Source organism: Bubalus kerabau, chromosome X, assembly GCF_029407905.1.
Source record: "Bubalus kerabau isolate K-KA32 ecotype Philippines breed swamp buffalo chromosome X, PCC_UOA_SB_1v2, whole genome shotgun sequence".
NCBI classification, from domain to species: Eukaryota; Metazoa; Chordata; class Mammalia; order Artiodactyla; family Bovidae; genus Bubalus; species Bubalus kerabau.
The window spans coordinates 27,437,201-27,460,085 of record NC_073647.1 but is presented as its reverse complement, the minus strand read 5'-3'; the positions used below and the strand labels follow the sequence as shown (position 1 = coordinate 27,460,085).

General features: G+C 38.1%; 1 protein-coding gene across 5 annotated transcripts in view; it reads left to right on the top strand.

Annotated features, from left to right (window-relative positions):
• Positions 1–22,885, top strand: part of MCF2 (MCF.2 cell line derived transforming sequence) — a 67,844-nt gene that overhangs the window by 10,677 nt on the left and 34,282 nt on the right. For 2 of the 5 annotated variants that reach the window (XM_055563532.1, XM_055563534.1), the window contains exons 3-14: positions 9–125; positions 1,574–1,723; positions 2,515–2,648; positions 2,960–3,074; positions 6,034–6,153; positions 8,442–8,633; positions 9,938–10,129; positions 14,354–14,525; positions 16,013–16,060; positions 19,114–19,151; positions 21,196–21,284; positions 22,612–22,678. In XM_055563532.1, coding sequence (XP_055419507.1) covers positions 9–125; positions 1,574–1,723; positions 2,515–2,648; positions 2,960–3,074; positions 6,034–6,153; positions 8,442–8,633; positions 9,938–10,129; positions 14,354–14,525; positions 16,013–16,060; positions 19,114–19,151; positions 21,196–21,284; positions 22,612–22,678 — 1,434 coding nt within the window. The remainder of the gene's footprint in view (positions 1–8; positions 126–1,573; positions 1,724–2,514; positions 2,649–2,959; positions 3,075–6,033; positions 6,154–8,441; positions 8,634–9,937; positions 10,130–14,353; positions 14,526–16,012; positions 16,061–19,113; positions 19,152–21,195; positions 21,285–22,611; positions 22,679–22,885) is intronic. The other 3 variants (XM_055563535.1, XM_055563533.1, XM_055563536.1) reach the window with 3 other exon arrangements.

Below are 22,885 nucleotides of genomic sequence, written 5' to 3'. Positions count from 1 at the left end.
TTGTATAGGTTGTTATGCTGAGCTCAGTTAGTGATTTGCTGACATACATTGATGACAAGCAGTTAACCACTGAGTTAGGCGGCACCTTGCAGTACAGCCACAGTGAATGGATCACCTTCAGAAATGTATGTTTCTTTTGCCCTTACTGTAGAGCCTGTAGTTCATTTTAGCTTTGAAATCTAGTTCTAGAATTTTTTTTTTCTTCCTTGGGAAAAACAGATTTCTGGGGTTCCTATTTTTCAAAAACATATAATTCAACATCTTGATTTTCTTGCTTAGGAAATATCTAGAAATGATGATGAGTCACTGAGGATGGCATTTAAATGAGAGGCCTAGGGAATAAGGAGACCTTACACTGCCCACCCTCTCCTGTGGCCATGTAGTAACTTGAAGAAACCAAGGGTTTGGGTTCAAATCCTAGCACTGCTGATTTTTATCAATATAACTTTGTGCAAGTTGTAAAAGCTCTCTCAGCCTCAGTTTTTCCAACTATACAGTGGGAAGAATAAGACTTTACCTCATTGGGTTATTGAGAAGATTAAATAAGATTACAGATGTACCATGTTTGATACTGTGCCTGGCCTATGGCTTGCCCTCAGAAAATGAGAGTCATCTTATTAATCTCATCAGTCTAGTGATTCTGCTGGGGGCAGTTAAATTTGTAGCAAAAATGCCTTCTGTTCTAGAAATGTATGGATAAGCACGGGCTCTGTGCCTCACAAGAGTGAATTTGTCATATAAGGGTCTTCTAATTCCAGAGGGATGGGAACCCTTCTGAAGGAAATAATGATATTTACTTAAATCAGGATTTTATTTTCCTCATCTTTATTTTCATTCAGCAGTCCTGTTCATTCATATGAAAGTGAGTCGTCAAAATAAGCAGTGGCTTGCCTTTAATAACCTAGAAAGCTAAAAATAAAAGAGCAGATGCCTTGAGTTACATGGTAAACAGAGGGTTTATATAGTCTCTAAATGTTGTCCTTTCTCTAAGTCACTGATTTTGGAAACAAAATGAACAACCAAACCTTACTTGACATTTTAGGGCAGCAGAGCCTTTGGGGTCATAATTTCAAATCTTCTCCAGAACTTGGAATGAATTATTGTGACTAATGTTCCTCTGTCATCTTAGTCCATCAAATGCTAACACTTGTTCATAAATGATAATAAAATGGCTTTGATGTTCTCATATCTCTTCAGAAGTAGTTATTATAAAACAATTGTGCAATTCCAAAATTAAATAAAATAAGGAAAACACAATGTTTTGCCAGATAATAAAACAAATTACTCAGTACATGGCATATTTAAGAAACGGTTTTCATCATTGTTTGAGAAATAAGTACAGATGTTTAGATATTCAAGAAGTCTCTTCACCTCACTAAGTTTCTTAGGGGCTTAGATGCAAAGTTAGGGTTCATTGTCAAGGCCAATGCTAACTTTCCTTGCAGAGGAGTGGTCATAGTATATGTCTTGGCTGTCATATCTAAATGAAAGTTAATATAGTTGCTGGTCTAGGTTTTGATATGCTGGCCAAGTTACCACAGAATTAAGAGAATCATGCACGGGCTCTTTGCAGGCTATAGAAAATTTTGCCCTCACAGTGAAAGATACGGCTCAGATGTTACAGTCCTTTGGAACTGAACTGGCTGAGACAGAACTACCAGGTGACATTCCTGCAATGGAAGAAATTCTTGCAATTCGTGCTGAAAGGTACCACCTGTTAAAGGTATGTCTGATAGGGGAGACAAACCAAAATTTTCCATGGTCTTTCTTTTGATAGAGAGGTGTTGAGTGTGTCTTATTTCACACAGATTGCTGCGTAGGGAGACAAAAAGAGATGTTTATATGGTGTAAAGCACAATATTAAAAAAAGAGTACGAGAGGAGGATGTCCTGGATATGTTGAATTTAAGTGGCCCTTTTTTTGAAATGTTGCCCCTCCCCCTTCCCTCTCCCCATCCGTAACCACTAGTTTTCTGTTTCTTTTTTCACTAGTTTGTTTTACTTTTTAGATTCCACATATAAGTGACATCATATGGTATTTGTCTTTCTCTGTCTGACTTATTTCACTTAGCATAATACCCTCCCAGTCCATCCATGTTGTTGCAAATGGCAAGATTCTATTCTTTCTTAATGGCTGAGTAGTATTCCATTGTATATATATATGTATGTATACCATATCTTCTTTATCCAGTCATCTGTTGTTGGACGCTTAGGTTGCCTCCATATTAAATTAGAACTTTCTACCAGTGAGAGGAAGCTACAAACTGAGCCTTGGGGTACTTGTGCCTATAAAATTGGGGACTGTAAATCTGTCTCAATAGGCAGAGGCTTCTTGGAGATCCTCGCAGCTTTTGGATTCCGTGGTACTGAGGTAGTTCTTGACTTTTCAGTGATGAAAGCAAAGGCTGTGCTAGAACTATGCTATTCTGCATCTGTTGCTGTACGCTGCCTTCTACCCAGCTCATTCACAGTAGGTGCCCAGCAGGCTGACACTTCCTATTTTGCCTTTGTACAGAAGGATATCACAGCTGTAACCAAAGAAGGAAAATTTCTGCTAACAAATCTGGAAGTGCCTGATGCTGAGGGTGCTGTGAGTTCAAGACTTGAAAATCATCAGCCGACTAGTGGTGACTGGCAAACTATTAATAAGTAAGTAGTATTCTTTGGGGTTTAGAGTTACTTATCTTATACTTTTGATAGGGAATGATATATTTTTGTGGCTACCTGTTAACCTGCAAAAGTATTCCTGGACCTCTGGCATTCAAGCTGAGAACTCCTCCCCGTGTTGACCCACAGATATTAGTTTGCTCATAGGGGAGATTCTGTGGACATTGATAGTCTCTACCTGGACCAAATGCCATGGGCTGTGACTTTGCCTATAATTCTTAACATCCAAAGCAGGGTTATCTACCTACCTGCAATACAAATCATTGGTTTAATGATGATTTTGCTTTGTTAAGATTGCTGACTCAAGTACATGATATGGAAATAGCTTTTGATGGATTTTGGGAAAAACACCAGCTAAAAATGGAGCAGTATTTGCAACTCTGGAAGTTTGAGCAGGATTTTCAAGAGGTCAGTTAAAACTTTTCTTGGGTACAGTTTCTTTTGTTATGCTGGAGGTTCTTACTCCTTGATCATCAGAAACACAGTCTCACAAGATGCAGGATGCCCATGTATACCCCCAGAGAGGTGAAAAGGAGGCAAGTGTGAGTGCACTTTGACTTATAATGAAGAAAACAGCTATGAAAATGCCAACACTTATACTTCTGTGGCTCAGGCTCATTTCTTATGGGAAAGCACTTAAGGGGCTAACGTAGATGACAGCGGTAAAGTTGCTGTCTGCATTGATGTTTGATATTCAAATGTATTTTAGATGTAAAATACTTTCAGACTATGGGAAATCTACCAAGGGAATAATACTAACTTCCTTCATGATTTTTAAACTACCATCTACCTATGCTGACCATATTTAATATGATCTAACAAAACATTTTTTTCTGATTCAGCGACTTATTTCTATAAAAAAGCCTGATGGATGAGATTAAATTGTGTTTAATTATACATTATTTAAAAGGTTATAAGTATATTATGGTTCTGTCCTTCTGGAAAATCCATCCTATATGGTCAAGAGACATAGCTTCATTTTCCTTTCCCTTTATAGTCAGCCTCCATGCTTCTACCAGTCTCTGTCATAGTATTTTCCCGGGGATCCAAGGAAAAGTCACTTCTCTCTCTTACATGTGGTCAGCCTGTTTCTGCCCATGAGTGGCTGACTTGCCTAGTATTCCATTTGTTCTAGCCAAATCAGTTAGGGGAGGGGACCCAGGGCTCAGTTATTACCAACCTTTTCCCTCTGGTGATTCAGATTTTGAAGTGTCAGGCTCTCGGTAAAACTTTTCTTAAAGAAAGAATAGGTATAGAACAGTCTTTTGGACTCTGTGGGAGAGGGAGAGGGTGGGATGATATGGGAGAATGGCATTGAAACATGTATAATATCATATGTGAAATAAATCATCAGTCCAGGTTCGATGCATGATACAGGATGCTCGGGGCTGGTGCACTGGGATGACCCAGAGGGATGGTATGGGGAGGGAGGGTTCAGGATGGGGAACACGTGTACACCCGTGGTGGATTCATGTTGATGTATGACAAAACCAATACAATATTGTAAAGGAATTAGCCTCTAATTAAAATAAATAAATTTATATTAAAAAAAATGAAAGAATAGGTCAGATTGCTCTTGGGCCTTCCAGATATTGATGTCTGTCCCTCCTCTCCAACCAAACACATGCAGCAACATTACTTTTCCTGAACAAACCCATTGTGCCTCTACTTATATGTTAATTTGCCTCCAGGTTGCATTGTCATCCTGTGGTTATAGTCTGTTCTGTGAAGTCATTGTTGCCTCTGATGACTATTATTGTTTGTCATGAGTCCAAATCTCACTGACGCAATCTGTCTCTCATAGTGACATAGGCTCTGATAGGTTCATAGCAGATAGGTTCTGAATATTTAGGCATTTAACTAAATAAAAGCATATGTGGGAATTTAAACTTGTAAGAAAAAACTTGAATATTCTCAAACTTGAGATCCTCTTGAACACACAAAATAGGAATATTTTCTTGCATAATCACAGTACAGTGGCCATATTTTTTACGTTTATGAATAATGTAGTACTTTTCTATTATCTGCAATCAGCATTCCAATTTTCTCAATTGACTCAATCATGTCCTTTATATTATTTTCCTGCCTCAGCACAGGATCCAGTCTAGAGGGTCAGGTATTGCATTAAGTTGTCATGTGTCTTTAGTCTCCTTTAATCTCTAATGCTTTTGTAGCCTTTCTTTGTCTTTTATGACACTGACATTTTGGAAAAATACAGTCATTTTTAAAATAAAATGTTCACCATTTTGAGTATGTCTGACATTGTCTCATGATTGGATTAACCTGTATATGACCAGCAAGAATACCGCATATGTGATGTGTCCTTTGGAGGGTTTTGGTCACCCTGTCAGGGTGCTGTTGAATTTCTCCATACTACAGGTACTTCCCCCCACCACCCCCGCCTGCCCTTGCAACTGATCGGAAATATCGGGTTGGCCAAAGGTTCATTGAGGTTTTCCTGGAAGATGTTATGGAAAAACCCGAATGAACTTTTCGGCCAACCCAATATGTGGGGAGAAAATTTAAGGCCATGCAATTATCTTGCTCCTCATCAAAAATTCTTCATCAGTGTATCATCAGTTGATGATTCTTGCTCCAACCAATCTTTACTATGATAGTTGTGAAATGCTGATTTTTTGTGTAGATAAGTCATGAGGTTGTAGCTGTTTTAGGCCCACCAATAGGAACAAGAGCACAAGTCATTTTGAAGACGCTAGAAAAATGTCTGTCAAAAATACCCTTTAGTACAATATTTATCTACTTATTGGGCTTAGGGCTTCCTAGCTTTTAATTCATTAATGTTCTTGACTGTTCTGTTGTTTGCACCTGGCTGTTGTGTCCTTGTGACATGCCCAAACATTTTTATCAGTTCTTTACTTTCTGGCATAAAGAGATGTTCCAAGCTTATCTTATTCCTGTTCTGCCTCAGCCCTGAAATCAGCCAATTTCCTATGAAGCCCCAATTTCTTTTTCTGGAAAATGATTTTCAAAACCAAGGTCTGGGTATTAGATGTGCTCATTGCTACTGAAGGGTCTTTGTTTCTAGAGCCACTCACCATACAGCTAGGGAATATATGTGCATGTATATGCACGTATGTATACCTCTATACATGTCCACATACAAATGCCTTCACATGTACATTGTGATCTTTTATAAATCATCAGTGCACACTGATGTCTAGCAGGTTAAATTTTAACAGATTATATTGATTTCTGTGAATAAGATAGCTGAAAACATTTTCCATATGTGTGATTTTTCCATGTTGAGGTTCTTAATTAATAGCATTTACTACAAAGTTTGATTATTAGGTGAAAAGGCTTAATAATTTGCATGTTTTGAAGACTTTTTCTCCTCCCCTACTTTTAGCTCGTAAGTGAAGCTGAACTTATACTAAACCAACAAGCGGAGTTGGCAGATGTAACAGGGACTATAGCTCAAGTGAAACAAAAAATTAAAAAGTTGGAAAACTTGGATGAAAATTCTCAGGTAAGATTATATTTTAGGTATGCAGTGTCTCTAAAGAGTATAATAGTTACATTTTGATGTCTTTTGGTAGTATAAACTCTTATAACTAGTCTCTTGTAACAACAGTCTGTATAATTGGCTCAACAATATTTGTCTATTCTGTTCAGTGTGGGCCTGAGATGACCTTGCAGACATCTCATATAGTTGTAACTGTTTCAGGCCCATCCATAGGAACAAGAGCATACATCATTTTGAAGAAGCTAGAAAAATGTCTATCAAGAATGCTGTTTGGTATTTGGAAATGATGGAAACCTTAAAAATATAATTCCTTAAATAACCATCATTTGGTATATGCAACTGAATCAGACACAGATTCATATAGATAGGTCTATTTAGCCTTACCAGCTGTGTGGCCTTGGGTAAACTAAGTTTTCTAAACCTCTGTGTCCTTATCTATAAATTGGGGATGTGATGACCTACTTTGCAGAGTGATTATTAGGAATTATTTGGATCCTGTGGATAAAACACTTAGCACAGTACCTAGGATATATGGACATAAAGCATAAATACTCACAAGAGCCAGCTGTCATTTATTCTGCTGGTCTTGAAGCTTGAATTCAAGGCTTTACACTCAACACATTCTAGCTTTGCTCTCCTGACTTGTATGTGAGAGCGAGGCTGTTGTTTTTAAGGTGAAAAAGTGAAAGTAGCTCAGTCATGTCTGACTCTCTGTGACCCCATGGACTCTACAGTCCATGGAATTCTCCAGGCCAGAATACTGGAGTGGGTAGCCGTTCCCTTCTCCAAGGGACCTTCCCAACCCAGGGATCAAACCCAGGTCTCCTGCATGACAGGCAGATTCTTTACCAGCTGAGCCACCAGGGAAGCCCTTTTAAGGTGTATTCTCAACAAATAAATTGATTTCTCAGTACCATAAGCATCTAAAAACAAAATTGAGAGGCAGCGGTTGTGGTGTCCAGTTCTGGAATTTTACTCATAGATCTTTGTGATCATGGGGCAAGCTCCAGATCTCTTTGCTTTGGAGAAAAAGAGAAGGCAAACTGGCTTCAGAGCTTCAAATTTTTTGTCTGTTTTTGTTCTGTTTGTTTTCATTTTGTTGTGTTTTGTTTTGAATAATTTTTAGTTTTAATTGTGGTAAGACACTCAAAATATAATTCACCAGCTTAACCATTTTGAAGTGTATGGTTCAACAGTATTGAGTGTATCTGCATTATTGTGTAACACATCTCCAGATCTTTTTCATCTTGCAAAACAATGTGACTACACTCAACACTGCTTAACTGTACACTTCAAAATGGATAAGATGGTAAATTTTATGTTTCAGTCACAACACTGGGTTGAGACAGTCAGTAGTTAGAATGAAGACTAAGCTTTGAGTTGCTTTTTGACAGGGAAACCCTGTGGCGGTCTCTTCAAATCTGTCAAGTCCAAGTCCTCAAAAAAGTGAAGTTGGTCAATCGTGTCCGACTCTTTGTGACCCCATGGACTGTAGCCTACCAGGCTCCATCCATGGGATTTTCCAGGCAAGAATACTGGAGTCGGCCAGAAGGAAACTGCCATTTCCTTCTCCAGGGGATCTTCCCGACCCAGGGATTGAACCCGGGTCTTCTGCATTGCAGGCAGATGCTTTACTGTCTGAGCTGTCAAGTCCTCAAGTAGATGCCAACTAGATCTAATAGGATTTCCATGGCTGAGGTGATATGAAATCCCTTAGCTTTCACTTGGCTGGTTTGCATCTCATTGATTATATTTTGTCCTGTTCTAAATCTGTACCTCCCAGGAGGAGCAAATCTCATCCACCTTCTGGGTGGGCTGGTTAATTTTCTGTTTCTGTGACCAGAAGTGCATGAGCTTCCGATAACACCGCTGCCATAGCTAATGACATTAGGCTTTTCAGGTGGCGCTAGTGGTAAATGACCTGCCTGCTGATGCAGGAGACATAAGAGATGCAGGTTCAATCCCTGGGTCGGAAAGATCCCCTGAAGGAGGGCATAGCAACTCACTCCAGTATTCTTGCCTGGAGAATCCCATGGATAGAGGAGCATGGTGGGCTACAGTCCATGGGCTCGCAAAGAGTCAGACACGACTGAAGCAACTTAGCATGCGCATGCACGTATAGCTAATGACTAACTGGAAGCTTTTTTGCAGCTGGCAGAAGTATGACATCAAACCATATACTTGGCAATATCTCTCTCTGGCTCAACCAATTTCCTTTTTAATTACGTTTTCTCCCCCTCTATTCAGATGGAGATCTTGCAGTTATTATTTTCCTTCTTTCTTAAAATCAGGACCTGTTAGCAAAGGCCCGGTTCGTAATAATACATGGACACAGGCTCGCAGCAAGTCACCATTATGCCCTGGATTTGATCTGTCAGAGGTGCAATGAACTACGTTACCTTTCTGATATTTTGGTAAATGAAATCAGAACCAAACAGATACAGCTCAACAGGACCTTTAAAATGCATAAACTCCTACAGCAGGTAACGTCACGGGACATGGTGCATTTCTGAAAGAGAAATTACATTTTTTTTTCTACCTGAGTCCTTCTCAGAGGCTATAAGGCCAGGGTTTGGCATAGCTTTGAAATTAGATTTGTAAGAAGTCTGAAGAACTGAGTTTGATTATGCCTATTTCATTCGTCCACTTTGCAGTATTCACGGCCGGTCCAAGATTAAGGACCATAAGGATTTTGGCCCCTGTTCTGAATATGAGCATGATGGTGGTGATGGCTCCCTCTATTTTAGGTTCATCTCTGAAGCCTCTGCTCTGGTGATAGTTTGCAGTTAGAACACTTTGAAAAACCATGGGGGCCATTTTGCTCAAGCCTGACTCTCATTCCACATTTCATAGTTATAGCAATGTAACTGTGAACAACAGTGATTAGAAACTGTTCTAACAACAAACAGTGATTAGAAACTGTTCCTCCATGAAATAGAGTCTGACCCCTTTGATGATTAGGCAGTGAAGAGAAGTTTTGATCATGGCAGTGGAATGTAAAATAGGGGTATCACATATAGGCATTGGATCTGAGCATGAGCATTCTAATCTGTACATCTTCTGTGGCAAGGAAACTTTTTCTTTGTGCTAGGTGATCATCATGCATTTTTATTACACTTGAGATTTTGCAAAGAATTTCATATTTCAGTTATTGATTTTTGGGAAAAAATGTGCAGCTGGTGTTGCGAGAATGGTCAGACTCCTGCTTCAGAATGAATTCCTTGTTATGAAATGAGTGCAGGGCTTCTCAGCCTTGGCCGTGCCTCTGAAGTACCTGTGGAGATATAGAGAAGGGATTTCTGGTTGCCAAGGGGGAGGTTCGTCAGGGAGGAATGGAATAGGAGATTGGGGTGAGCAGATGCAAACTATTACATACAGGATGGATAAACAACAAAATTCTACTCTATACCACAGGGAACTATATTCAATATCCTGTGATAAACCGTAATGGAAAAGGATATAAAAAAGAGTAAATATGTATATATATAACTGAATCACTTGAATCACTTTTCTATGCAGCAGAAATTAGTACAACATTGTAAATCAGCTATATTTCAAAAAAAAAAAAAAAAAAGAAAGAAAGAAAGAAATACCTATGGAGCCTGGCTTACAGCCCAGAGCTACTGAATCAGAATTTCTGGGAGTAGAGATTTTTTTTTTCTTTTTAACAGCTCTGAAAACAACTCTGATTCATAGCAGCCAGGGCTGATAAATACTCTCCTAAGGGACAAACAGATTTCTCATTTATTCATTCATGGTTTGTGTGTGTGTGGGATTTGCTTACCAGGCTCGACAGTGCTGTGATGAAGGAGAGTGCCTTCTGGCTAATCAAGAAATAGACAAGTTTCAGTCTAAAGAAGATGCACAGAAGGCCCTCCAAGACATTGAAAATTTTCTTGAAATGGCTCTACCCTTTATAAATTATGATCCTGAAACCCTACAGTATGAATTTGGTATCATTTTATCTCCTGAACTCAAGGTAAGAGACTTGGGGTGGGGGGGCATGGAAACAAATTTTTAAAAGCTATGATTGTGTTAGTGTTGATAAGAGTTTTACTGCTTTACAGGTAACTTTACATCACGTTGCAATTACCGAGTTCTCTTAACGATTGGGGTTATATCAGAGCCACTGTTACGTGTCAAAGAATCCTAATATTTATATTTGCCTTATAATGAAGAGTAATTTCCCACCTGGAATGTTAGGTCCATGAATCAAGGTAAATTGGAAGTGCTCAAACAGGAGATAGCAAGAGTGAACATTGACATTTTAGTAATCAGTTAACTAAAATGGACTGGAATGGGTGAATTTAATTCAGATGACTATTATATCTACTACTGTGGGCAAGGATCCCTTGGAAGAAATAGAGTAGCCTTCGTGGTCAACAAAAGAGTCCAAAATGCAGTACTTGGGTGCACTCTCAAAAATGACAGAATGATCTCAGTTCATTTCCAAGGCAAACCATTCAATATCACAGTAATCCAAGTCTATGCCCCAACCACTGATGCTGTAGAAGATGAAATTGATCAGATCTATGAAGACCTACAAGACCTTCCAGAACTAACATGAAATGAAAGATGTCCTTATCATCATAGGGGATTGGAATGCAAAAGAAGGAAGTCAAGAGATACCTGGAGTAACAGGCAAGATTGGCCTTCGAATACAAAATGAAGCAGGGCAAAGGCTAACAGAGTCTGTCAAGAGAACACACTGGTCATAGCAAACAACCTCTTCCAATAACACAAGAGACAACTCTACACAAGGACATTACCATATGGTCAACACTGAAATCAGATTGATTACATTCTTTGCAGCTGAAGATGGAGAAGCTCTATACAGTCAGCAAAAACAAGACCAGGCGCTGACTGTGGCTCAGATCATGAACTCCTTATTGCCAAATTCAGACTTAAACTGAAGAAAGTAGGGGAAACCACTAGACCATTCAGGTATGATCTAAATCAAATCTCTTACTATTATACAGTAGAAGTGAGAAATAGATTCAAGGGATTATATCTGATAAATAGAGCACCTAAAGAACTATGGACAGAGGTTCATGACATTGTACAGGAGGTGGGGTTCAAAACCATCCCCAAGAAGAAGAAATGCAGAAAGGCAAAATGGTTGTCTTAGGAGGCCTTACAGATAGCTGAGAAAAGAAGAGAAGTGAAAGGCAAGGGAGAAAAAGAAAGATATATCCATCTGAATGCCGAGTTACAGAGATTAGAAGGAGAAATAAGAAAGCCTTCCTAAGTGATCAATGTAAAGAGAGGAAAACAAGAGAATGGGAAAGACTAGAGATCTCTTCAAGAAAATTCGAGACACCAAGGGAACATTTCATGCAAAGATGGGCACAATAAAGGACAGAAATGGTATGGACCGAACAGAAGCAGAAGATATAAAGAAGAGGTAGCAAGAATACACAGAAGAACTATACAGAAAAGATCTTCATGACCCAGATAACCATGATGGTATGGTCACTCATCTAGAGCCAGACATCCTGGAATGTGAAGTCAAATGGGCCTTAGGAAGCATCACTATGAACAAAGCTAGTGGAGGTGATGGAATTCCAGTTGAGCTATTTCAAATCCTAAGATGCTGTGAAAGTGCTGCACTCAATATGCCAGCAAATTTGGAAAACTCAGCAGTGGCCATGGGACTGGAAAAGGTCGGTTTTCATTCCAATCCCAAAGAAATACAATGCCAAAGAATGTTCAAACTACTGCATAATCTCACTCATCTCACACACTAGCAAAGTAATGTTCAAAATTCTCCAAGCTGGGCTTCAGCAGTACATAAACTGAGAATTTCCAAATGTTCAAGCTGGATTTAGAAAAGGCAGAGGAACCAGAGATCAAATTGCCAACATCATTGGATCATAGAAAAAGCAAGAGAATTCCAGAAAAACATCTACTTCTGCTTCATTGACTATGCTAAAGCCTTTGACTCCGTGGATCACAACAAACTGGAAAATTCTTAAAGAGATGGGAATACCAGGCCATCTTACCTGATTCCTGAGAAATGTGTATGCAGGTCAAGAGGCAACAGTTAGAACCAGACGTGGAACAATGGCCTGGTTTCAAATTGGGAAAGGAGTACGTCAAGGCTATATATTGTCATCTTGCTTATTTAACTTATATGCAGAGTACATCATGCGAAATACTGGACTGGATGAAGCACAAGCTGGAATCAAGATTGCAGGCAGAAATATCAATAACCTCAGATATGCAGATGACACCACCCTTATGACGGAAAGCAAAGAAGAACTAAAGAGCCTCTTGATGAAAGTGAAAGAGGAGAGTGAAAAAGCTGGCTTCAAACTCAACATTCCAAAAATGAAGATCATGGCATCCGGTCCCATCACTTCGTGGCAAATATATGGGGAAACAATGGAAACAGTGACAGACTATTGTCTTGCGCTTCAAAATCACTGCAGATAGTGACTGCAGCCATGAAATTAAAAGACGCTTGCTCCTTAGGAGAAAAGTTATGACAAACCTAGACAGCATATTAAAAAGCAGAGACAATCCTTTACCCTCAAAGAACTGTCTAGGCAAAGCTATGGTTTTTCCAGTAGTGATGTATGGATGTGCGAGTTGGACCATAAAGAAAGTTGAGCACTGAAGAATTGATGCTTTTGAACTGTGGTGTTGGAGAAGACTCTTGCAAGTCCCTTGGACTGCAAGGAGATCAAGCCAGTCAATCCTAAAGGAAATCAGTCCTGAATATTCATTGGAAGGATTGATACTTAAGCTGAGGCTCCAATACTTCAGCCACATAATGGGAAGAGCTGACTCATTGGAAAAGACCCTGATGCTGGGAAAGATTGAAGACAGGAGAAGGAGATGACAGAGAATGAGATGGTTGGATGGCATCACCGATTCAATGGACATGAGTTTGAGCAAGCTCCAGGAGTTGGTGATGGACAGGGAAACCTAGCATGCTGTAGTCCATGAGGTTGCAAAGAGGCAGACACGACTGAGTGAACCAAACTGAACTGAATTTCCTTTTTGAGCTTTGAATGATTTTTAATTAAAAACATTTTTTTTTTTGGCATGTGACATCTTAGTTCTTCCACTGGGTATTGAACCTATGTACCCTGCAGTGGGAGTACAGAATCTTAACCACTGAATCACCAGGGAAGTCCTATGACTGCATTACTTTTAAACTCTTTTCACTTACTAGCAGCTTTCACATATATTTTCTTGTGCATCCTTCGAGAAATGTCCAAAGCTGTCATAGGATATTGGGCCCATATCAAGAACAGTCTACACCAAACATCTTTCCTTCCTGCTGCAGTGACCACCAGAAGATGCTGTGTAGACACAGATCCAGCTTTCCCACTCAGTTTGAGGATAAAGTGATAAAGGAAGGATATGGGTCTACCTGGGGAATGGGGAGCAGTAGAAACTTGTGTTGGCAGGGTAGAGAGCTTAGGTTAGTTCAGCACCACCCGCTTGCAGGTGCCATCAAGCTCTCTCTCCACAGTACAGAGAAGAGCATCTGTGTTGTTATTTGCTGCTAAAGTGTCTCATTGACTCTAAAGTTTAGAATAGTATCTAAATCCATGTTTAGCTTCAGATCTTAGGGGCATGCCGCAGAAGATCAGAAACATAGCCTTGGCGTTAACCAAGTGACTCTAGAAGCCACGAAGCCTAACTCTTGCTGCCTCAAATCATGTAGGAGGGCCAGAAGGGTACATTATCCATCAATGCCTCTAAGGAGCCTTTTACTGAGTTAGACAAAAAGTTCATTCCAGTTTTTCCATACCATCTTACAGAAAAACCCAAACGAACTTTTTGACCAACCCAGTATAACATGGTGAACTGTAGAATGTCCTGCAGGCTAAAACATAACAAACTACTGTGACAGCGCTTAACTTGGTAGCTTTCTTGTGCTCAACACGCCCTCTTTTCTAGCTGTTATCCCCTTTCAGCCAATGAAAGGTAAATCACCTATTCAGTGACTGACTTATTTGATGATTGCTTGATAAATTTCTTCTTCAAGTTGTTTTGGTTGAGACCTTCTGGTTTTGTAACCATGTGAAATAATGCCTTAATCTGTTCCCCATTACTTTCCTAAATTTCTTCTAGTTATATATTAAAGTCTAAATTAATTTTGTATCTGTCTGAGACTGAGAAATGTAATAGGATTTGTAATGACCCCCATTTCAGAAAATATTTCACAGATTTCTTATGTAACCTGCAGGTTCAAATGCAGACCATCCAACTCAAGCTTGAAAACATCCGAAGTATATTTGAGAACCAACAGGCCGGTTTCAGAAACCGGACAGATAAACATGTGAGGCCGATTCCATTTGTAGTACCTGCTTCTGACAATTTGGTCAGATCTAGAGCACCATTTTTTTCACCTACACAAGGTAGAGTATCTTAGATTCCCCTTTTCTCTCTCTTTTCTTCTTGCTGTTGTTTACTTTGTTACTTTTAATATAAATACTGAACTCATTCTTCAATCCTGAGAAATAGGAATTGTTTTTTTTAAGCATCCTTGGTCATGTGCAGATTGTATTGCAGAAGGCAGGAGTCATGATAGAGATTATTGTACAATAATTAAACATAGTAGTAATATAGTACAGTATAGGATGATGAAAATCTGGGCTGAATTTCCCAATTTTGCAGTGAATATGAACTTTATACTAGCATCAAACTCACAAATAATTCACCCTTTTCTTCAGCAGGTGCAAGGAAGCCTATGAAAATAGTATATACATACATGCATTTACCACTTATAGGGATAAGCTATTATTTGGTTCTTATAGGCTTCTAATAAGTGAATGGCTTAGATAATCAAGTAGATTGCCTTTTCTAAACACGTACAGGTAAATCAAATAATTTTGCTAGTAATTAACTGTTAGAGAGTTCATTTACTTGTTTTAATCTTTGTAGATGATTTTAAACGTGTAATATTTATTTCTGTTTTCTAAGTTCTGTGGGATAAAATAATTATGCTCTCTGTGGTGTTGAGCTACTCTGGAAATAAGATGACTACTGCCCCAAGATTTTCCTTGAGCTGCCTCTGGTGCCCCTTAGGGGAAAGTAGTTTGGTCTTTGGGGCCCTAAGTTAGTTAAGTTTGTGAAGGTGGGCCTAAATTCCATGTCTTTGATCTGAGAGAATCAGAGACTTCATTAATATATGGGAACTGCTTTGAAAACCAGAGAAAGCCTGAGCCAGGCATAATGAATATAAAAGTCCAGCTCAGCTCCAGCAGAGATCAGATTAAAACCAAGTGATGAAAGCAGGTAACTAAGATGATAAAAGTCATGTAGTTAATGGTTATTAAATATAAAAATATACTCACAAATAAAACTATAAGCATTGCCATAAATGAATAATACTAAGAAGATACTAGGAAAAAAGAATAAGAAGAACAAAAACCAATAGGGGATCAAAACCAACAGCTATGAGAATAAAAATAGAATAGGTTGATATTGCTAAGCAGAAGACAGAGCTCAGTTGTATTTCTGGCTCCATTCATGGGGTGTGTGACCAGGGACAGTTCACTTAACCTCTTTTGTTGATTTTGCCTTGTTTTGTCTGTCTATAAATTAGGAATAATAATGCCTATTGATTTCAAAATGAAATACCTACTGAAGGCAAAGTTAAAAAATTGTAGAATATTTAAAAATACTCAATAAACTAGACTTTTCCTTCTCTCTAATGAAGGCCTCTTGCTTTATGGTTCTCTAAAAGCTCAACTCCTCTGAACGGTTGAGGAACAGAGCTCTGAAAAGACTGCCCAAGACCCGTTCAAGGCCTTAGTCACTAAAAGTACATTTTGTTTTGTGTTGTTTCATTTTTTTGCTTTCTGATATTCTTATTTAATGGCATTACACTTTCTTTCTGCAGTGGGAGTTGGATATTCTTTCTTTCAAGCATGTAAACTTTTTTCAAAAGGTACCCATCTTTATTACTTTTCGTCAGTACATTTTCTGAGTTTGTGTACATGTGAAAATTCAGTTTGGCACCTAAAACCAGCAACAGTTCCTTCTCACATTCTACGTAAGGTTAACTTTCTCATTTTTTTCATAATAAGCATCCATTAGCTTTCATAATAAGCAATCCACTTATATTAGAAAATAACTATATAAAAAGTGGATTATTCTCTTTTATCAGATGACCATTCATAAGACAAAAACAAAGAAAACAATTGGCTTTTAACTTAAATTTGTTAAAATAAATTTGCTTTCATTTTAGAGACTGTGTCACCCACAGTAAGCCTATTTGTTGGGAGTAGCTTGAATTTGCCTAAGGTATTTATGAGGAAGATGGCAGCTTACTGAATAAATGACATGGATGGATAAATGATTATATCAGTTATCCATCATGGTTCCTAAATTAAATCAGAGCATCATTTATGCTACAAACATGGTTCATTTTACCTACTTGGTCTGTGAGTAATGGAAATTATAACAATCAGGTCCAAATAATTCTTCAAAACTTTTAATTGCTAAGTCAAATATATAAGATTTGGTTAAAAAAAATATGAGATTTGGTCAAATCAACACAGAAGTGTTAATTTTTTTTAATAAAATAAGTCAACCATACTAAACCAAAAAAAAAAAGTCAAACTGTTTTTTTGTTGTTGTTTTTGTTTATTAATTTGCATCAAGTAGAATCTTTTATCTAGCACCGTGTCTGGCACCTAGAAAGATGTAATAAATATTTTGCTGAATTAATATTTCATATAGAGGGAAGTTATGAAAGAACATTGTGTGTGAGAGAGAAAACGGTTTGAGCTCCTAAACCTGTAGCTCTAGTCAAGATCTTTCTCCTAAACTTCAGAGTCTGTATTTACAATTTGCCTCCTTGAATTTCCTATTGGCAGCTCAGTCTCAGCATATCCCAAAAGGATGCCATTTTTTCCGCTCCTCTTTCTCACTCATCCCCACCTCTAATCAGTCCAAAATTCCGCTTCTTCGAATCCGCCCTGCTAGCCCTCACTGCCACTTTCCTAATCCAAGCTAACACCCATCTGTTGCCTTGACAACTATAGCAGTCTCCCTGTTTCCCACTTTCCCTTCTTAGATACCCCTAGTTGTCTTGCCCTTTGGACTTTACACCTAGTGTTCTCTTCTCTTCCTTAAGGTAAGTTCTTCCTTCCTACCTCTCCTCCTCTCCTGCACCCCAGTTTGGTCAGGTGTTATACTATGGGATATCAAGCCCCTCTTCATATCTTCCTAGCTTTAGCATAATTGCCTGTTTTCTGTTTCTTTTGCTAGAATGTAAGCTCAGTTCCGGAGAAGGCAATGGCAGCCCACTCCAGTACTCTTGCCTGGAAAATCCCATGGACAGAGGAGCCTGGTAGGCTGCAGTCCATGCGGTCATGAAGAGTTGGACACAACTGAGCGACTTCACTTTGACTTTTCACTTTCATGCATTGGAGAAGGAAATGGCAACCCACTCCAGTGTTCTTGCCTGGAGAATCCCAGGGACGGTGGAGCCTGGTGGGCTGCTGTCTGTGGGGTCGCACAGAGTCGGACACGACTGAAGCGACTTAGCAGCAGCAGCAGCATAGTCACATTATTAAAAGAATGAAGACATCTATTGGGTTGGCCAAAAAGGTCAGGTCAGGTTTTTCTGTAACGTCTTACAGAAACACCTGAACAAACTTTTTGGCCAACCCAATACCTTGCTTTTCGAAAAAGATATACTTCTCATAAGTTTTGTATGCACTCCTTTTTCATCTCTTAATGTATTTGCAAAGAATTAATTAGTAAAAGCTAGTTTGTAAAGCTCCCTAAGTTTGCTTTATAAGTAACTTTGGATCTCTGGATATCAAGTTTCTTTAAAGTGATGGACATCAATATTTACTGAGAAACTAATTTTATATGGTAATTGTCACTAAGTCTAATTTATATTTATCCATTTACATATACATTATATAAAGGTAAAAATTCCTGTATAGAATATATTTTAAGTAAATGGAGAGAAGGATAAAGTTTAGAGAACTCATTAACGGCAGAGTCTTTCCCTGAGTGGGCCTTGCAGTGGCTCCCAGTAGAGGCAGAAAGGACAAGAAATCTGTTCCTTCCATGGTGAGAAGTGATGCACACAGCCCTTGTGGGCAGGGTTCTTTTCAGCAGCCCTGAGACTTAGAAACTTGAATGGCCTAGTCTTTGACTGGACCATGCCCTGGGCTCTGGAGGAGCATCTGGACTCCTTGCTTGGTAATACAAGGGCTCACCCTTTGTAAATGAAATAGAAAGATTGAACAGAACAAAAAGAGAGATTACACAGGAAGAACAGAAAGATGGAAGCTTGGAATTTTGATGAAGTTGTTTTTTTTTTTGTTTGTTTTATTTGGTTTTGTTTTAGCATTTTAATGTGCTTCAGTAATGTTGTTTTATATAGAGTGGTTAGAAACATGAATTCTGACAGTAGATTATACAGATTTGTGTACCACTTCTGCTTCTTGGACATCTTATGCTTAACCTATATAATGGGGAAGTAGTACTTATCTTCAAGGGTCAATTTGAGAGGTAAAAAAGCAAATGCACATATAGGGCTTAGAATAGTGTCCAGCATATAGTAAGTGCCAAATAAATGTCAGATGCTCTAATTATTAGTTAAATTGAGATTTTATCCTGAAACTCTTTTTGATTCAGGTAATCAGTGAGCTACAATCTGATTAAATGCTTATATATTAGAATGATCACTAAATCTGCAAATAATCATAGGTACTAACACCTAGCTTCATGCTTGCTCAGCAATCCAGCGAGTGTTCAATGAATGAGAGAATGGGTGAATACATGGCAAAATCATGCTCTATGAGAAGTTGAAATCATGTAAATAAGTCTAACCAATCATCTGTTATATATAATGTGATTTTAAAATACTAATATAAACATGTTGGCACATTAATCTCTCTTTTTAATACACATGCACATATTTTTATGAAAGTATTGATTTTAATTCTTGTTTGAAATTCTCTCATATTTCTCTATCAGGGAAGAAGACTTGGAGACAAAATCAGAGCAACACAAAAGTAAATATCATTAATTAATTCAAAATTGGCTTTATTGCTGTCGTTGCAGAAGCAGGATGGGACTAAAACCGTATTTTTCATTCACTGAACCAATATTGTGCATTTGAAAGCCTATTATATCTAGAAGAAAAAGCTGCTATTGTGTTGTGTCTAATTACAGTACTGGCCTAGCCCCAGTTGTATGAGCAGTTTCTCAAGTCTTGGCTCCAGTTCAGAATAAATGCTATAGAACATCTCATATAAGTTCTAGTTTCTCTTTCCTGCCTGCACCTCAATTCAGCTGAATAAGTGCTGCACCTTTTTACAAAACGAAACTCCTTTCATAAGTGATTCCAGTCCTGCAAGTGGAAAGCATGGACAAAGGACAGGTTCTAATGGACTATCTGCTAGGCTCAAAAAACACACCTATTCTTTTCTTGGTAGATTCAAGTTTCCTTCTGAGTTATTCATGACAATCTGGTATCTGCAGAGAGTAGTCGCCTCATAACTGCAGCATCTTACGTTTTCTTTGTATGTTCTTGATGGTAAATAAGGCCAAGAATGTATCTCCCAGAGGCAGGATAGCATGTGATACAGATTGTGTGGCTAGAATGCCTGACTTCAGCCCAGCTCCATCACTTACTGGCTGCATAACCTTGGGCAAATTCTCTGGAAGTCAGTTTCCTTATCTATAAAATGGAGGTAATAAGAGAACACCCTCATTATGGAGTTAGTATAACTAAGATAAAATAATCTAGTATTTATGAAGTACTTTGAGTATTGTGTGGTGCATGGTAATGCTCTAAGTGTTTTATGTAGTTGTTAGCAGGCTAGCAAATGACCCATACTGACATACCATGTCTGGTTATCATGTTCTACAGCCAGAGTTTCTGGTTTCAAGAAGGAAACAGGCTGAATGCCAAATTCCTTAGTCTGCCATGTCTTTTGGTTCTGGTTTCAAGTCATGCCTACCTTAATAGCTATGTGGATTTATTCATTTGCATATCTCCAAGGTAAAAATAGAAGGCTGTGATTCTGTACATTTCCTTGGTGAGATACCTAGCTAGTCAATCCAGTTCCCAAATGCACATATACTTCCAAGTCAAGTCAATTTGCACAATCCTTAGGCATTTAAAATTTGATGGTTCAAAACTTTTCAGCCTTGTATTTCAGAACCCTGTTAGGAGTGGATGGCACATACCTATCTGAGAAGTGCAGTATGCAGTATTTTCAGTCTTAATTATAGTAGTTAAAATGATAACACTTGGTACATGGAACATACAGAAATTATACACTTTTAAAGAGGGAATATGAGGGACTTCCCTGGTGGTCCAGTGGTTAAGACTGTGCTTCCAGTGCAGGGAGTGTGGGTTTGATCCTGGTTGGGGATCTAGGATCCCACATGCCTCGCAGCCAAAAAAAAAAAAAAAAAAAAAAAAAAAAACCCAAAGCATAAGACAGAAGCAATATTGTAACAAATTCAGGAAAGACCTTAAAAAATGGTCCACACACACACACACACACATCCAAAAAAAGAGGGCATGTAATAATGGTGGCTGACCATGGGTTTGGCAGTTTTATCACTTACTAGGTGACCTTGGCCCTTTGTGAAAGCTCTCTGAAACTCGGTTTTCCCTTTCCTGGACAGCCAACTTTTTTTTTCCCTTTGGGTCCAGATCTTAGTTCCCCAACCAGGAATGGAACCCATGCCCCTGCAATGGAAGTGCAGAGTCTTAACTGCTGACCCATCAGGGAAGTCCCAGGACAATCAACTTTTTAGGAATTAACCTCATTTCCCTGAAGTGCTATAGAAATGAAACATTACTTAACGTATAAAGTAAATTGTAATGAATATCTTAAATCTGTCCTCTTAGGCAACTAAAATAATTTTAACTAATATATATCAAAGTTATTTCTGAGAAAAATCATAATCATAGTGTTACTTTTTAGTTTATCTATATAGTTAGAACATAGAAAGAAGAAAACTTAATTTGGGCTACATTTCCATGAAGAAGAACTAACTATACCTACATAGATGCTAATTTCACTTTTCTTTTCATTTCAGACTGAAGCAGTATATGATTGTCAGGAGAAGAGAAGTTCTGTTCAGTCCTCCAATTTGGACAATGACAATAGCTTGGATATTTTAAAGAAGTATCTTTTATTTATTAACATACACCCATATACACATCTACCAGTAGGAGGCTCTGATTCAGTGTTCAAAGCAAATGTACTTAGAATTTTGAGTTCCCAGAATATGGTTCTGCTGGGTTTGATCAAATGTGCACTAGAGAAGGTGTCAGAAGTCCTGGCCAACCTATGCTCTGTTTATGTGACTTGAAAATTAACTAGATCTTTTCAGATTCATAGTCTCCTCTTTTATGAAAGAGGTGAGAGTGAATGGGTCAATGTTTCAAAAACTACAGAAGATTATGTAGGTATACAATGTGATTTTATAGGTACTAATAAAAATCATTTCATTCACTTTTATATTATTATGTTAACATTCCACACATATGAATAGTCACCTTTTAAATTTTATATCACAGAGTTTTGAGTAAGTAACCAGTAGTTTGGAGCAAGTAACAAATAATTTGAAACAGAGTTATATGCAAAGATTGTTAAATGTTAGTTAAATTTATAAAAGTGTAAAAATTAAAAAGAGGCCAGGGATAAAAGTTAAATTAGGGACTTCCCTGGTGGTTCAGAAGTTAAGATTCTAAGCTTCCACTGCAGCAGGTATGGCTTCAATCCCTAGTCAGGGAATGAAGATCCTGCATGCTGTGTGGTGCTGCCAAAACACAAAAAACAAAGAAAAAGAAGTTACATTAAATGGATAACATTGGGGAGTGAGGAAATAAATTTTAAATACAATGTCAATTGGAAATCACATTGGAAGGAAAATGTATTGTATTTTATTTTAAAGGGATAGTAAACAAAGTTACTACAGAAAGTTAACTATGATCTATATTTGGGAAAACTAGTATTATAAATTCATATCATGTCTTGGAAAACTTCAAAACATTACTGAGGAAAAAGGGAAAATTGTGTCTAAAATGCTTATATGATTTTTTTCTGAGAGAGATAGAGGGAGAACAATAAATAGCACAGAAATTGTGCTGTCCAAGAAAGTATTCCCCAGGATTTTAGGAATAGATTTTGTGAGTTTTTAGTAAATGATTCTTAAGCTTAGTGAGTTGGAAATAAAATTAGTTTTGGGTTTTTTTTCCTCATTTAAAAATGACTCCTGAGCCCCACTCCTCTTTTTTTTTTTTTAATACATTTTAAAGAGTCTTGTGGGTAGTACTTATTCTAGAAACCATAGAATTAATTTTATATTTTGATGATAAAACCAAACCATGGGTAGTTCCTCTGCACTGCTAATTTTCATCTTAGACAATTTATCAGGATAATAAATGAAATGTTACAATACAATTCTAAAGCCATAAAATAACTGACAAATACGGTCCTTTCATTTTAGCCACGTCCTAAATGAGCTGATACAGACCGAGAGGGCATATGTTAGGGAACTGTTTACTGTTTTGTTGGTAAGTGACTCATATTGTATTTTCCTGTCTTTTTTAAAAAAATTAATTAATTTATTTTAATTGGAGGCTAATTACTTCACACTATTGTAGTGGTTTTTGCCATACATTGACATGAATCAGCCATGGGTGTACATGTATTCCCCATCCTGAACCCCGCTCCTACTTCCCTTCCCATCCCATCCCTCTGGGTCATCCCAGTGCACCAGC